The sequence below is a fragment of the Gobius niger genome (genome assembly GCF_951799975.1).
Source record: "Gobius niger genome assembly, chromosome: 15".
Lineage (NCBI taxonomy): Eukaryota > Metazoa > Chordata > Actinopteri > Gobiiformes > Gobiidae > Gobius > Gobius niger.
Genome location: NC_136866.1, coordinates 20,765,275 through 20,782,546, shown reverse-complemented (window position 1 = coordinate 20,782,546; position 17,272 = coordinate 20,765,275). Strand labels below are relative to the sequence as shown.

Here is a 17,272-nt window from a genome sequence, read left to right as displayed (position 1 = left end):
CTGCTAAGGGCTGTCCGTTCCCTGTATGACCGAAGCAGGAGCTTGGTTCGCATTGCCGGCAGTAAGTCAGACCTGTTCCCGGTGCGTGTTGGTCTCCGCCAGGGCTGCCCTTTGTCACCGGTTCTGTTCATTACTTTTATGGACAGAATTTCTAGGCGCAGCCAGGGGCCGGAGGGTGTCCGGTTTGGGAGCCTCAGAGTCTCATCTCTGCTGTTTGCGGACGATGTTGTTCTGATGGCTTCAACGAACCAGGACCTTCAGCACGCACTGGGGCGGTTTGCAGCCGAGTGTGTAGCGGCCGGGATGGGGATCAGCACCTCCAAATCCGAGGCCATGGTTCTCCACCGGAAAAAGGTGGCTTCCCCTCTTCGGGTCGGTGGGGAGTCCTTGCCTCAAGTGGAGGAGTTCAAGTATCTCAGGGTCTTGTTCACGAGTGAGGGACGGATGGAGCGTGAGATCGACAGACGGATCGGTGCGGCGTCAGCAGTGATGCGGTCGCTGTATCGGTCTGTCGTGGTGAAGAGGGAGCTGAGTCGGGGGGCAAAGCTCTCGATTTACCGATCGATCTACGTTCCCACCCTCACCTATGGTCATGAGATTTGGGTAATGACCGAAAGGACAAGATCGCGAATACAAGCGGCCGAAATGAGTTTCCTTCGCAGGGTGGCTGGGCGCACCCTCCGAGATCGGGTGAGGAGCTCAGTTACCCGGGAGGAGCTCGGAGTAGAGTCGCTGCTCCTTCACGTCGAAAGGAGCCAGCTGAGGTGGCTCGGGCATCTGTTTCGGATGCCTCCTGGTCGCCTCCCGCGGGAGGTGTTCCAGGCATGTCCTAGTGGGACAAGGCCTCGTGGAAGGCCCAGGACACGGTGGTGGGACTATGTCTCCGAGCTGGCCTGGTGTCGCCTCGGGGTCCCCCCCCAGAACAGCTGGAGGAGGTGTGTGTGGATCGGGAAGTTTGGGCATCTCTGCTGAGACTGCTGCCCCCGCGACCCGGCCCCGGATAAAGCGGAAGAAAATGGATGGATGGATGGACATTGAAAACAAATAGAATTCCCAAAGATTGGAAATCTGCAATTGTGTTGCCACTTTTAAAAGGTGGGGATGCAAGCAATTTAAATAATTATAGGCCTATTTCAAAAATGTCTGTTCTGGCAAAAATTCTTGAATCCTTGGTTAATGATCAAGTGAAACTGTACCTTGCTTCTACTTCTACTTTGTCAGAGTTTCAATCAGGATTTCGTAAAAAGCATAGTACAACTACAGCTACTATGAAGGTTTTAAACAATATAACTGAAGCTCTTGATAATAAACATTGCAGTGCTGCCCTTTTTATTGATTTTACAAAAGCCTTCGATACTGTTGACCACATTGTCTTGGCTCAAAGACTGTCAGCGTGTGGTTTTTCAGACCAGGCAGTTGAATGGTTCAAAAATTACCTGTCCAATAGAACCCAGAGTGTACAATTGGAGGGTTCTGCTTCTGGCGTTCTGCAGTTCCAAAATGGAGTGCCTCAAGGGTGCATACTTGCGCCCTTGCTTTTTACACTGTATATCAATGGCATTGGAAGAAATATCCCAAATGCTAGATTTCACTTTTACGCAGATGATACAGTGATCTATTGCTCACCTCCCAGTCCTGCAAAGGCCTGTGAGTATCTTCAATCAGCTTTTAATCAAGTGCAGGATCAGTTGTGCCATCTCAGACTTGTTCTGAACACACATGTGTTGTATATGAATGCTCCTGTACAGTGTCTTTGTTGTTGGACAGTGTGTATCATGGGGCTCTGCGCTTCCTAACCAACTGTCGACCTCTTACTCACCACTGTTTGTTATACTCTAAAGTGAATTGGGTTGGACTTCAGGCTCGTCAACTTTCTCATTGGTATGTTTTTATTTACAAGGCGCTTCTTGGAAGGCTGCCTTCTTATTTATCTTGTCTTTTAAAAGTGAAGCAGAGTCAGCGTAGTCTTCGTTCTAATGACACCTTGCACTATGTTGTGCCTGCTGTGCGGACTGAATTGGGAAAGACTGCTTTCAGTTATTCGGCTCCATTTACATGGAACCTCCTGCAGAAGGACTTCAAAATCACAGACCTTATGTCTTTGAATAGTTTCAAGTCTCTTGTGATGTCAGTCCAGTCCAGATCATCGGTGTGTGAATGTTTTAACTAATGTTGTGTATGTTTTTAAATGTATGGAAACCAAGTGTTGATGCCCATCTTGGCCAGGTCTCTCTTGTAAAAGAGATCTAAGATCTCAAAGGGACTAACCTGGTTAAATAAAGGCTAAATAAAAAATAAATAAAAACTGGATTCTGCCGTAGGAGCCTTCAGTGCCTCCAGAGTGAGAGCAGCTGATCATCAGTGTCATGCACTCAGCACAATGACTGCCCCATCTCACCCACAAAGCCTTCTTTCAGAATCGTGCCTCTGCACTTTGTTAGGGTGCACTCACACTTGACTTCCAAATCGTGCCAAGCTGGAGCTCGTTTGAGGAGCAGTCTGGATGCGCTGAACGGCCCGCACTCACAAACCGAGCCATACTCCGATAACGTCATCATCGCAAGTTGTTAATTTACATGTGCATCCGAAGCACAGCAGGTTTAATATGGAGGGGTGGAAAAAAATAATCCCCACAGCATGAAACAATGAAAGTCTACTTTGAACCCTGTTTGTGAGATGTGCACGTATCTGTGCACTTTCTTGGATTTAACAGCAGTTTCACCAAAAGGCAATGAACCAACCAAAAGTCTAAACAGAGCTGCCTGTCCCCTGCTCAGCTGTGACCGTGTTGCCTGGCCTGTCACACTACATGCTTTCTCAAATATTTGTAGTCTGGGAGAGAGAGTGATCTGAAAGTTTGAAGTCTGTAGGAGCTACTAAAGTGTTGAGGTCGTTGCAAGAGCAAAAACCTAATTTTAAAAAAAGCGGCCCTGTGCGTGCGCGCAAGAACATTTCTCCGGTCATTCGTACAGGTGGCTCCCAGAGAGAAATTACCATATTTGGATTATAGCGTCATCTCGGCGACCCGGCGCAGGACACGATGGATGTCAATCTTTGTGAATGAATGCGTGATGGCTACTTCCGGGATATTTCTCATAAAATAAGCATACACTCTGACATGAGGGGGAAACGAGATACGGCAGGTGAAAATGTTGATGTCAATACGAAGACATAACTAGCCTTAAATACAAGGTGAAACATGAACCATGCGTGTGAACCTGAGTGTGGCTCAGAGCCTCACGTTCGTTCTCCAGTACTCTTTTCCGCTCCGTCTCCATGTCCGCTCTCCTCTGGGTCTCTGTGCTCTGGTGCTGCAGCAGAGCACGTTCCCTCTCCAGCTGCCGGAGCGACGCCTCCACCCTCTGCCGGCCGCTCATCTGGGACACAATGTAGGAGCACATAAAACATGTACAACAGTGACCCCACCCTCTGCCGGCCGCTCATCTGCGACACAATATAGGAGGACCTAAAACATGCACAACAGCGCCCCCACCCTCTGCCGGCCACTCATCTGGGACACCATGTAGGAGGACCTAAAACATGTGCAACAACGTCCCCACCCTCTGCCGGCCGCTCATCTGGGACACAATGTAGGAGCACATAAAACATGTTCAACAGCACCCCACCACTGCCGGCCGCTCAGAAGGCTCTTCCCTCTCATTTAAGCCTTGCTTCTCCATCTGGCTGCCGTACGCGTCACGATACAGTTTTCAACGTGTAGTGTTTCCATAGCTACAGGACCAGACGCGCATGCTGGAATGAGTACACATTAGTGAAGCCGCGCTGAGAACAATGTGGACAAATGCTGACTTTTGGACTGTTGGGGTTTATGCCAAGGCAAAAACTAGAGGAAAGAAGCAGCTAAAAGACATGCTAACGGAATGCTAACACCAGCTGAAGTTGTTCTAACATTGGCTAAATGAACGGTTTCAACAGCGGTATGATGCTATGATGTTGTGACATATTATATCCTGAATGACCTGCATGTTAATAGTGAGGGCGGTCCTCTCTCCTCTGGCCAATCAGAGGCTCAGTCTGTTCACGTCACGTTAGTATCGTTCAGTGCGCTTTGGCCAAAACCTAAGCCTGGTCTGGATTGGCTCTGGCCTAAGTTTTGCTTTTAAAGAGTGCAGCAAAAGTCCCAGATCATTAAGAGTATCGATAAATCTCGCACTTTCCTGGATCCTGGAATTTCTGAATCTCTTTTTTTCAGGGAAGACTTGGCTCCAAAGGTGAAAGTATTGTACATGTTTTTTAACCGCTGTGTGTCGCACTCTTGCCTCAGCGGGCCAGGTGAAGGCTTTCAGTGCCTGCTTTGGTTTCCTCTACCACTATAAACATGTACAATAAGGTCCTGACCGGTGCCAGGGTGAATATGTGTGTACTGCTGATAGCTCACCTCTTTGTCCAGCTCTTTGGCCAACTTGTCTAAACGGTTTGTAGCATTCCTGAGAAAGAAAAACATTCAGTAAACAGTAAACTGATTTTAAAAGATGTACATAAACTGCAGGCTTTCAGCTTTAATTTGAGAGTATTTACATCCAGATTGGTGTAGAAATTACAACAAGCTCCACACTTTTCAAGGGACCATAAGTAATGGGACAAGTGGCTGCTCAGCTGTTCCATGGCCTGGTGTTTGCTTTTCCCTCAGAATCCCTCAGTAAGGAACAGATGAGACGTCCAGAGTTCATTTCAAGTGTGATATTTGCATTTTGGATATTGTTGGATTATTTTCAATATGAGATCCACAGAGCTGTCAGTATCAGTGAAGCAAGCCAGTATTAGGCTGAATCAACAGTTTGGAACATTATTAAAAAGAAAGAACACACTGGTGAGACCCAGAAGACCACAGATGACAAATGTGGTGGAGGACCAAAGAATTCTTTCCCTGGTGAAGAAAACCTCTTCACAACAATAGGTCAGATCAAAAACACTCTCCAGGAGGTGGTGTATGTGAGTCAAAGTCAACAATCAAGAGAAGATTCACCAGAGAGGGCGGTACGGTAGCACAGCGGTCAGCGCTTGTGCTTCACAGCTAGAAGGTCCGGGTTGGATTACCACCAGGGACGGGGCCTTTCGGTGTGGAGTTTGCATGTTCTCCCCGTGTCTGCGTAGGTTTCCTCCGGGTACTCCGGTTTCCCCTACCACTAAAAACATGTACAATAGGCCAGGATGAATGAGAGTGTCTTTGAGAGTGCGCATGGGGGACGACGGATGGAAATTAGCCCAAGGCTACAATCTGGTGTGGCTTGTTCATTAACTTGCACTGTTTTTTAAACAGGAGGCTGATCAGAGTTTGCAAAAAAACATCTAAAAAAAGCCTTAACAGTTCTGAAACAACATCTGAGGACAGATGAGACAAGAGAAAAATATGGAGAAATAAAGGATCTGCTCATGATTCAACATCCCACCTCATCAGTGAAACATGGTGGTGCAGAGTCATGGCACCACCACCAAATGAAATAAAAAATGTTTTATTTCAATTCCATAGCATTATTTTGAAAGTTTAGCGGTGACCACATTATCAGGCATGGCGAAAATAGGGGAACCTTTAATCCTGACTTAGTGAGCATCATAAAGGCTACATTGCTAACATGTTAATAAATGTAACCTCAACTAAAGTGTCACTGAACAGACAGACATGCCAATCTCTCTTTTATTTTAAAATAATCTCTTGAAACGTTTGATCCAGTCCAGTGGACCGTGAAAGGCTGAGTGTGTCTGTCGTACTTGCACTTCTGCTCCAGCTCGTCCTTGGCCTGCATCTCATGGTCCAAGTGCTCCTGCAGATCAAGGAGCTTCTTCTGCAGCTGAACACAAAAGCACAAACACGGCACAAAAGTCAGTCCCTCAATTTCAAATAGATACATCAAAAAGTTTCTTAAACTTCGTATTTTTTCAGTATATAGTACAGTATAACTCCAAATAATGTGTCTGAAAAATACCTAGTCATTTGGAAATGTTGTTATAGAAATTGCCAGCAGAGGGCGACTTCTCCTGCAGCGGTGTTGGTTTGCTCCGGTTTCCGCTAGTCCGCCCTCATCTCACCTGCTCAGAGCAACATCTGCATTGAAGCGACCTGAACCCCAGACCAAACTCTAAACCCCAGACCGAGGCCACAGCTGGTGTCTGGCAAGTTGGTTGAACTGTATTCTCAGTGAGTCCCAAACGTGTGCTAGGAAATAGTCAGGACGTTCCCTGGTGGGCCGTGGCACCTTCGGGACGCCAGAAAAAAAAAAAAAAAAGAAGAATGGACTCTGACAGTTGCATTATTCCGGGCCCAAGTCGGCTTTGAAGGGGTCAATGGTGGCACAGACAGTAGAGCAGGTCGTCTTGTCCTTGGGCAAGACACTTCACCCACTTTGCCTCCAGTGTCTGACACTAGTGTATGAATGAGAGAGTGAATGGGTGACTGGTTCCTTGGTGCCTAATGAAGGTAGAAAAACTATTCATAAATGTGACCATTTACCAAAGACTTTAAACGGGCTAAAGTTTAAGACCGAAATAAAGTAACACAAACGTTTTGTGTTTCATTGATCAAATAATTACTGAGGTGTTAACATCAGTTAGAACTTCGGCATTGCGCTTTGCATTCAACGCTGAAGCAGGAGATGCCATTGGACACTGAACTGACCCAGAGCAGAGTTAAGTTGGTGCAGTCCAGTAGCCTGGCTAACACCAGACTAAAATCACAAGTGATATTTAGTCTGGGGACCACCAATTCATTTTCTCGTAGGAGAGGTGTGGTTTACGATCGTCCATACTCGTTTATTGGGCGATACGAAAAAAAAAAAAAAAAGTCTCTTGCGTCTGCACGTAGCCACAGCCAATCGTATCATCGTATGAGATGACGTATGACGTACCCGCTGTAAACTTTTGAATATAAACTATTTAGAACAAGGTCTAAAGCTTGATCAAAAAATACCATCGTGTCTGCTGCTGTCATGTTGGATCCGTAAATAAACTTTTTTTTATTATTATCCGTAAATAAACTACAAGCTTCCATATATCGAATAGCGCGTCATCGTCTTGCCGTCCCTCCTCGCTCTGTGATTGGTTCCCAAATCCACCGGAGATGTCGGCTATGGTCCCCAGGCTGTTGTGCAGTTCGAAATAATTCGAGCGCACACAGCAGCATGGTGTTAGCCAGGTTAGCAGTCCAGTGGAGATAGCAGAGAAGTGTCTGCGAGGAAATAAGTGAAAAAAGGTGAGGCAACAAAAAAAGAAAGAATGAATCGCAACTCGAAGCTGTCTGTGGAGATTATGTAGCGGCCCATGTGAAAAGAGAAGGAACTGAGCCTACAATCTTAAGTTTTCAAAGCTGGCGCTCTACGACAGGGAAGTTTGTGTCGTGTAGGGCCGATTTCTTTCCTTACCAACATACCAAGGGCCAAACCTGAAATTGGTTGCCTAATGTAAAGCACCATTACCTACAAATGACAATGTTGTACCATATATGACCTACGGCTTCACCGGCCTCCATAGACCACTTTGTACAGCCGACACAAAACATCTGACTGTTGAGAAAACAAAAGCATCTTTGGACCAATCTTTGGACCACTTCCACGATTTAAACAAACAAGGAGGAGCTTTTTGGATGTCAAATGTATGCTTCGAGTCAAAGTATGCTGATTTCTCCTACTATAAATCTTTAAATAAGAAGATGTGCGTCATATTCCCGGACACCAGCTGGGAACATAATGTAACACCTGGGATGTGAGATGGATCAGCTTTGGACACCTGTTTGGTCCATCGACAAAACATGCAGCTGCTACGTTTCAATAAGTATCATCCATCCATCCATCCATCTTCTTCCACTTATCCGTTGTCGGGTCGTGGGGGCAGCTGTTGGAGTTGCTCATAAGGGGCTTCTGAACCGCTCTTTGTCTGACCCGTCACCTAGGACCTGTTTGCCATGGGAGACCCTACCAGGGGCCCGAAGCCCCCGACAATATAGCCCTCAGGATTATTCGGACACTCAAACCCTCCACCACATTAAGGTGGCGGTTCCAGAAGGGGTCAATAAGCATCAAAATGTCTTTATTTTCCAACATTTTGCAAATTATAAAAAGAAGTCTTCAAAACATCAATCAATATAGTTCAGGAGAGGACAAAGTTAGAAACAAACTTCTGACTCAAACATCATTAGTCAGAGCTAGACTTGCGGCGGATGGAAGCACAGTCACATTAAGACCCAAATATGTTTTATGTTTTATGCAATGACAGGACATACCACAGCAGATGGCGAGAAGGAGGCATCCGGGAAGACTTCAACCAGAATCAAGCTTCTAACATTCAGATTAATGCTGGAATAGTGCAGCATGATTCATCTTTGAAATCCAGATTATAATTTATATCAGGATAATAACCCAGTGTCATAATAACAGCTGTGCAAACCATATCAAGTTTTGACGATGACTTCAGAAAATGTCTGTAGGAACTTCTCCAATAACACAAGAGGACACAAGGGGAGTTGATCTCAAAGATTTGTGGACATATTTGAGTTTGTAGAAAAGCAAACCAACACTGCTGCTTGCTCACAGCAAGCAACAAGCAGCAATAAGCAAGTGTGCTGCTAAAGTAAAGTATTGATTTTGATAAATATATTTTAATCACAGTAATCCTTATGCAATTAAATAATTGGAAATAATCGCAAAAAGTCCTGGCCCTACTATTTAGCTTATTTTTGAAAACACAACTCACTATTAAATACAGAATCATCTTAGTTGGTTTAGTTGGTGTAGTTTAGTTGAGTTGGTCAGTTTAGTAATAATATCGGCAAGATCCTCGAGGCAGGGGGTACTCATAGTAAATGAAGGGATACCAGACAGAAGCGTTGGGAATCACTGCCATATTGCATGATAGATGGTGAAAGACTGTTGTGGAGCGGAGCGAGCTGTGCAGGAGGATGAGGAAGGACCAGGAGGAGCTGACCAGTGCAGGACACCACGCTCTGAAACAGGGACACCCCCAGGAGGCGCTGCACCGTTTCAGAGGATCAGAGGAGACTGAAGGCAGCCAGCCAGCTTCCTCTGGGTACTACGGTTTCCCCGACCTCCAAAAACATGCTGGTCAGGTTGACCCACAGTGGCAGCGCGGCTCAGTGGCAGCGGCTCAGGACTAACACCTGAACACTATTCTGTGGTACGCTTGTACAATGACAAATAAAGCACTTACTTACTTGCTTACGTAAATTGTGCAGTCTTACATGATAGTGATCCAGATGTGTCACAGACATGGGGTACTTTGACTGTTAATAGAAAGTCACTCACCTCTGGGTTCTTATCAGAGTTGTAGTCTTCCTCCTCCTCCTTCTTCTCAGTGTGGTCTTTACAGTTCTCCTGGTCGTCTTCGAGGTGGGCTTTCCCTCCCTTCAGCAGCCTGCAGGCACAGGACGCAGCGCGGATCAGAGCGCTGGGCGTTATACAGCCCACAGTGAGCATGTTCATGAAACACAGGCCTGCAGGTGTGCCTTACATCTTTTAGACAGACTCATTCTGATCAGTTCAGAGCAAAAAGTGCCTCTTCTAAAAAACATTTTGCTGATAACTGCCAGCAATGGTTGTTGTTAGCTTTTATTAAAGGACCTGATTCCTCTTTTTGCAGATCTTCCAGGAGTTGACACATTATTGTTCTGTTTTCTGGTTTTATATGACAAATATAAAACCAGGGTACGTATGGGAAATTAAAGTACCAGTATTGAAACAAAAGGAACAGTACCCAGCCCTATTTAACGGTGTCCAGCCTTAGCCAAGATCAAGCGTAGCAGTGACTCCCTCAATCTGAGGTTCTAAACCTCCACAGACTGACCACATGAAACAGTCAGGGGTCTGAAGCATCTCGGGGGAAACACAAACCATGGCTCTGTCCAAAAAACCACTGTGGGAAGTCTCTCTTATACATAAGGGGATAGCGTATTGACTAAAGAACTTTCAGACTCAGCTGCCACGATATGAGAAAGAAAAATCATTTTAATAAAATTCTGTCCTAACAACACATTACAAATGCTTAACCAGGATCAAAACAAGGCCATGATGGTTGTAAATGACGACTTTTAGGCTGTGTTTGCAGAAAAGTAAAATGTGCCAAGCTTCAACATGTTTCAATCTGCTTGAACACTGACATCATGTGGACGAGCTCGGTTATTGCGTCCCCTTATAAACAAAACTGAAGCAATGACAGAGCAAGAGATGTTAATGAGAGTCAAACTGTGAGTAAAATCTCCAGATCTATTTGTTGACTAAGAAACAGTTGACAGAGCCTCATAATTTAACAAATATGAAGTAGTGAATTCTAGGGACGAGACAATTTTGATGTGATCTCATACATATCACGATACTCAGGATCTGATACGATTCACATATTCCAATGTACGAAGTATTGCGTTTATTACTTTCATTATAAAAAAACACTATTTTAGCAGTATTTGATCCAAAATGTATTTAATAAGAAAGCGCAGGTTGAGCTTCCAAAATGAAAGCAAAGAATATATATCAGTCTGGTATTGATTAAAACATTTTGAAAAGCACAAATGGAAGAAGTGTTTTAAAAGTCCGGCTCTTTTTTTAAACCAGCTCCAAATCTGGCTTTAACAAAACAACAAATCTTTTTTTTCTTCCTTGAACGATGTTGAGTATCAAAGTATTTCGATAGTTTCCGATATGATACATGTATCACAACAAAGATGTACTGTGATATGATGCAAAACAATCATTTGTCCCAGCCCTAGTGGATTATAACTGAATATGTTTGAATAAAATAATATCTAAGTTGACTAAATTAATTTTAGATTTCAGCAAACATGCAGGATGTACTGGTTCTTTTGAAAGATCTTACTTTGGTGCTCTTCAGTACAGCATTTGACTTAAAAACGATACAAAACGGAGGCACTCAAAGAAAAGTATTGGTAAAAGGCCTTTATTGTGGCATGGCCATTATTATTATTATCATTATCATTATCATTATCATTATCATTATTATTATTATTATTAGATGAAAACACTGCCTACATGTTTCAGCGTAGGCAAACGCGTTGGCAACGTTTTAATCTAATGGCCATGCTGCAATAAAGGCCTTTTACCAATCATTTTACATTTAGTCTACCGTATCTATATGACATTTCTGTCACTAAAAACAAGACTAGAACAAAACAAAAGTCTTGACTAAAGCTGAGAGACATTCAAACTACTGCTGCAGAGTTAAAATTGGCCCCCAGACTAGGACTCAGACTACCTTAGGGGTACAGGGACTTTTTCAGATTAAATATGATGAAAAAAAACAGTATTGTCATATGTAAATAAGTAGTTGAAATACAAACATCCACAAACCAAGCTGAGTTTAGCTCCATGATGTAGGGGGCGCTGAAAGTATAAAAGGAGATAAAACGTTTGGGATAATGCCTCGAATCGGACTTGCCTCAGAATAGTCCTTTATGACTTTGTTCCTCAGCCCTCTCTCAAACCATATCCTAAATGACCTCAGTATGAAGGAAAACTCCTGAACGACTGAGGGACCAAATTAAAAGCCTGCGTAGTACAGGACCTTTAAAAGCCTCAGTTAGTTTAAAGTTTAAAATCCAGCCCAGGTCCACACACAGTGAGAGCTTTATGCCACGGTCTGCTCTGGGCTGGACCACAGCCGGACACAAGGAGCCACTGTAGTGTGAGAGACAGGGCCGCTCAGTGCTGCACACTCACCCATCCACACTCAAGTGACCCAGAAGTGGAGGAATCATGGTCAAATCACACTTTAAATTAGCCGATAGCCACTAAACTTGCTGACTTTGTGTCTGCAGCGTGCAGATGTTCAGAAGGACCTTATCAGCGTGTTTAGCCCTCGCTCACGTCTCTGCACTGTGTCTCCCTCCTCCTGACACCTGCAGGTGTACTTCACCGTGTCTGCACTGCTTTCCGCCGGGCGCCAGCTTCAGCAGCGCTGCCATAGCGGCAGAAACTCAAGACTAATATCAAACATGTTTGAAAACCCTGCGACCATGCAATTTCCAGTCTTACACAGAGCTGAACAGAGGTCCGAATGTGCTCACTCACTGGTCCTCCTTGAAGTAGGTGAATCCGATGAAGGGCAGCTGGTTTCCCACGAAGGCCTTAGGAGGAGGGAAGGTCTCAGTCGCCCCTTTGTCATCCTCAAAGTCGTCAAAGTTACTGGTGTCTATGTCACTGTGGAGCTCGGGGACCACCGGCGCCACCGCTGCAGAGGGACAGACAGAAGACATGTGAGTGTGGAGCTTAAGAACTAATGGAGCAAAAACTAGAAAAGCCTTTCACATGCGCTTTATGCACCTCTGGGGCCTATAAACACTTTGCTTCAACTGCGACGAAATGGAGCTGTACACAACCACACACCTCTAAAGTCTCAAACACACATTTGACCTTATGTTGATAGTTTAAATGATGGTGCCCGCTCTACACATATGCAAATCAAAGCCTTCGTGGTCACAAGTGAGGGACGGATGGAGCGTGAGATCCACAGACCAATTGGTGCGGTTGCTGTATCGGACTGTTTTGGGTTGGGAGATAGGGACCTAAAAGGTATCACAATATTTGTTGCTATGTATCACGTTATGACGATATGATTTCCTTAAGTTCTTAAACATTTGACCCATATGACCCATAGTCATGTCTGAGTGGTGGTCAACCCTTTATAATCAGCCTAGACTTGCTGCTCCTGTTGTAGTGATATTCTCCATTCTGACTCTTTCACAGCAAAACTATCACAGCTGCAGGAACATTGATGGATTTTATTATTATTATTCGTTTTCAGCTTTTGTGTTTGGGATTGGTCATGAAACAGATGGTGACTTTATTAAAATCCTGGAGGGTCTCGCATGTGTTGCTTGCCACATTTCCAAAAAAAAAGGAGATTTGAAAAGTGGCTAAACGATTGGACCAGCTTTCCCTCTCAGCCAGAGCTCCAGTTTGTTTACATCTTGCACATGACTTATCATTTACACCAGTATGAAACAAATTCTTATCATGGGGAACATTTCTACCAGTACACCAATACAGTTGAACGGTCACGGCCCGACCCTAGTGAAGAGGGAGCTGAGTCGACAGACAAAGCTCTCGATTTACCGGTCGATCTACGTTCCTACCCTCACCTATGGTCATGAGATCTGGGCAAAGACAGTAAGGTCAAGATCATGGATACAGGCCGCCGGAATGAGTTTCCTTTGTAGGATAGCAGGGCACATCCTGAGAGATAGTCTCTGAGCTCGCCTGGTTCTGCCTCAGGATCCTCCCAGAACAGCTGGAGGAAGTGTACGTGGATAGGTAAGTCTGGGCATCTCAGCTCAGACTGCCTCTTGAAGAAAATGGATGGATATTACATTTTGCAAGGTAAATTTTAATCAAGTGTAATATTAAACCCCTGATATTGCATTGAGCCCAAAATGCACTGCTTAGCTATCATGTATTAAACAAAGAGTGGATGTAGTACTTGAAGCAGGCAAAGTACAGTACTATGTCATAATTTTATGCCAGATGCCCTTCCCCGACATAACCTCTAAAGACTAATCTAAAGACTATTAAGGAGGCCATTGCAAAGAGAATAGCGCTGAAGAGATCTGCTCCAACACCACCCGTAGCATCAGTGGCCTACCGAACACCTCAAAGCTCCTCAAACAGCCACGAGAAACCGAGGGAGGGGGGTGAGGTCGGAGCGGGCCCAGTGTGGTGAAGGGCGAGGAGACACACGCCGCCATGACGGGGCCCCTGTGGTCCCATATCCCAGCAGGCACTCCGACAGTGGGCGGTTAATGACAGAGCGGAGAAAGAGGGGGAGAAAGTTGGAGAAGGAGAGATAACGGGAAGAGAGGATATGGAGTAAAACCGGGGAGAGAGGAGGAGAGAGAAGAGGCGTAGAGAGAAGAAGAGAGATGGGGTGAGGAGGGGGAGAGATAAGGCTCTGATCGTGCGTCAGCTACAACTCAAGGCTAACTGGAGAAATGAGCAAAGTCTAGAAACACTGATCAACAACGTACTTTAGCCACACTAGTCTTGTCATGATACTAAAATGTAAAACTCGATGACCCATGACATTCATGTTAAAACACTGTGTCGCTTTCACTGCTGTCACATTTAGGAGCCGAACAGTGCATTGATTCACAATGTGAACAATGTTAAAATGTCTCCAAAAGTATCCATGAGTAATCTACAAATAGTAAACATTTAACTATACAATTGGCATAAGTGGAATGCCCATTGCATCTGCACATGCGTGGGTCAATCAGGTTCCTAAATTTCGGCTACCAAATAATCCACACCGCCACTGAAATGTGTGAGCGAGTTCAGGTAGCGTAGCGGGAACACTGAAGAATACACTGAGCCATAACCGTGAACCGTAAGAGTCGCCAAATTAATGTGTGCACATTTATTTGGTCAATATCTTAAAACACCGAGGGAACAGTCAGGGCGGCGGCTCAGTGGGCAGTAATGGATCGTAGTGGACAGGAGAACGAGTAGAGACAGGATGGACTTGGGATCAGCCCGACACCGACACCTTTTAAATCATTTAACTTCAACCAGGAATCACAGAGAAAAGTTTCCACACAGCGTTGATGTTAAATATAGTGGATAAATCTATTCACTGCGTCGTATGTCTTCCGATCACTTCACACACGAAAAAATGACAATAAAATGAATTTAGAAGTCATATCTATATGGGCAGGTGGATTGAGTCTGATTGGGACTTCGTCCAGCCGTACGTCAGTCACCTTCAAGGGTCAATCATTTTTGTCTCCATCTCTGTGAACAAGGACTGGTCCCTTTGAACTTCCCTCATATGCATCGAGGGAAGTTCAGTTCAGTTCTTTCCATTTCTGTCAATCAAAGTATAGACTGGTTGTAATAATGTAACAGGCTCCACGGCTACGACAAAAACACTTTCAACTATCACATTTCCAGCGGTTCATAGCTCTCTTCTTTGCTTTATGCTAACTGTAAGTCATAATAATCAACAAAGGCTTGACATGTGTCACTTTGCATGTAATGTGTCTATATCATAGATTAGTTTCACAGTTTAAGTTAATGCACTTTTTCATGATATCCTAATTATGACGAGCATCTGTGTCTCAGTCTTTTCATGAAAATGTCATTTAATTTGAGTCAAGATTTAGTCAAAATGTACATTTATAATATTTATTATAATCACATCCTCTGTCCAGAAGCTCAATTAAGCAAAGCTCAGATCTGAGAATTTCAATGACCTGAGGCTCTTTCAGACTTCAGTGAAAGTTTGGATGATTTTGGTCTCTTCTTTTCATTTTATTTTGTCTTATTTTAGTCGATGAAACTATCTGGACATTTAAGTCGTAGTTTTAGTATCACAAAAAAACTTAATTCAGTTTTAGTCCAATATTACTTACTGCAACTAATATGACTAAAAATGACTAAATATTTTAGACGACAGAATGAACACTGTGAAAGAGTGCAGAGTTCCCCACATATTTGGGGCCCACACCCCGACACACCCACTGCACTGGGGGCCGACTGACGGGCTCCTGCCTGTGACTCGACTCACAGTTCAGTTTGGTTTTGGAAGCGTCCTGTGTTTTTCTCACCGCTGCTGACGTACTGAGCATGTGCAAACTACTGACACTTCCCCACAGCGACTGTCCGTGCCTGAGCTTTAAAAGCTTGTCAATAAAACAATCAAAAATGGAATGCTTTACAATTCCTTTTGTTTTTGCTCTGCGCTGGTCCCAGTCTGAGGTCTTGGACTAACCTGACACTTCGGGAATCAGACTTTCCACACTTTTAAAATGTGTAAAAAAAAATGCATAAAAAAGTGTTAAAGGAAAAAAGGAAAGGAAAGCCGTTCCTTGCTACATAGGGAAGTCATCAGGGAAGATTTAAAGATTATTCAAACATGCGCGAGTGGCTCAAAACACAACTCCAGGTCTTTCTCTGATGAGAGAACAACACTGCACCAGAGTAAATGATCATTAGTTTTAATGTGTTCACGGGGATATGAACCCTATAGCATCACTGAGTGTATGGAAACATCTTTATCTCGAGTATCCACTCTCTAACCACAGGAAACCTAAACCGGTCAGGGGTCTACGCACCAGAGCCTCCTCCAGAGGAGATGTGGAGATCTCACACAGAACAACAGTTTTGGAACAGCCTTCCGACAGACATGCCCGATTTATAGCCCTTTCAAAAACAACTTAAACATTATATTAAAGTAAATCAGTCCTGCGCTGATTTAAACTAAAATGTAATTTGTACAGTTTTTATATTGTGTTTTCTATTCCTGCATTGTATTACTTGACCTGCCTCGGGAATACAGATGTATCATCGCGTGGTGCCTTTTAATCAAGAATGGCAATGGCAAGAATTGTCCAGTTGGGAAAAAAAAGTGAACCCTGCCAGACAAACAGGAAGGCATGAGGCACGGGACGAGGATCTGGTGAATTCAAGTGTAAAATCAACTACTAAGTCGCGCTAACTCGTCCAATGAGCAAAACAGAGACACGCACGGAGCTGTCAGAAGATCAGAACCAAAAGTTACCTTCGAAGAGGAAAACTGTCGCTGTATTTGGACCATATGGAGCCCTAGAACACGGATATTCCTTTCACATTGGCAAAAAATAAATGCAAAAAGATAAGTGAGATTCAGACTGAGGGAGTGGTGGTCAGGAAGGTGTCGGCTGCACAGGGCAGGCCTCTCACGTCTCTGTTGTTTTAATGGGATCCACCTGAGCCCCAGAGAGAGAGGGGCCTCTGTGCGGCCTCTGTACCCACACACTGAGCTCCTGTTCAGGGCTACACTTCCTCCTCTCCCGGCTCACCAGAACTGAAGAATACGGGGGCAGAAGGGGAGCTCACGGGAGATTGGAGCAGAAAAGGTGCTCTATCAGAAGGGAAAAGTCACGCTCTCAGGGAGTGACGGGCAGGATTAACCAATTACAGTCAAGTGTGAGCTTTCAGAGGAAGAAGTCTAAATAAAGTGACTATATTCACAGGAGAAATGACTGACACTTAATCAAGGCCCAGCAAAGTGTACTTTTTGCTACTTTGCCCACTATTGCCCAATTATACAAGAATGATAATACATGACACTTGTATTGCCCTTTACAAGCCTGTGTTGACAAGTCTTTATTCGTCCATCCATACTCAGTGGTGGTAAGCTACTGTAGCCACAGCTGCCCTGGGGTAGCTCGGTGGGAGGAAGGCTGCTAAAGGTCCCTCCACACAACCACTGACGCACAGCGTTCGCACACTGTGAGAGCCAGGATTTGAACCGCCAACCG

The 17,272-nt window shown here is 44.6% G+C and overlaps 1 protein-coding gene across 1 annotated transcript in view; it reads right to left on the bottom strand.

Annotated features, from left to right (window-relative positions):
• LOC306975198 (rho-associated protein kinase 2-like) overlaps positions 1-17,272 on the bottom strand; it is a 108,581-nt gene that overhangs the window by 46,104 nt on the left and 45,205 nt on the right. Inside the window, exons 9-13 of the mRNA XM_079572650.1 lie at positions 12,048-12,207; positions 9,273-9,381; positions 5,731-5,810; positions 4,400-4,448; positions 3,242-3,377 (exon numbers count right to left, since the gene is read on the bottom strand). Of these exons, the coding sequence (XP_079428776.1) occupies positions 3,242-3,377; positions 4,400-4,448; positions 5,731-5,810; positions 9,273-9,381; positions 12,048-12,207 (534 nt within the window). The remainder of the gene's footprint in view (positions 1-3,241; positions 3,378-4,399; positions 4,449-5,730; positions 5,811-9,272; positions 9,382-12,047; positions 12,208-17,272) is intronic.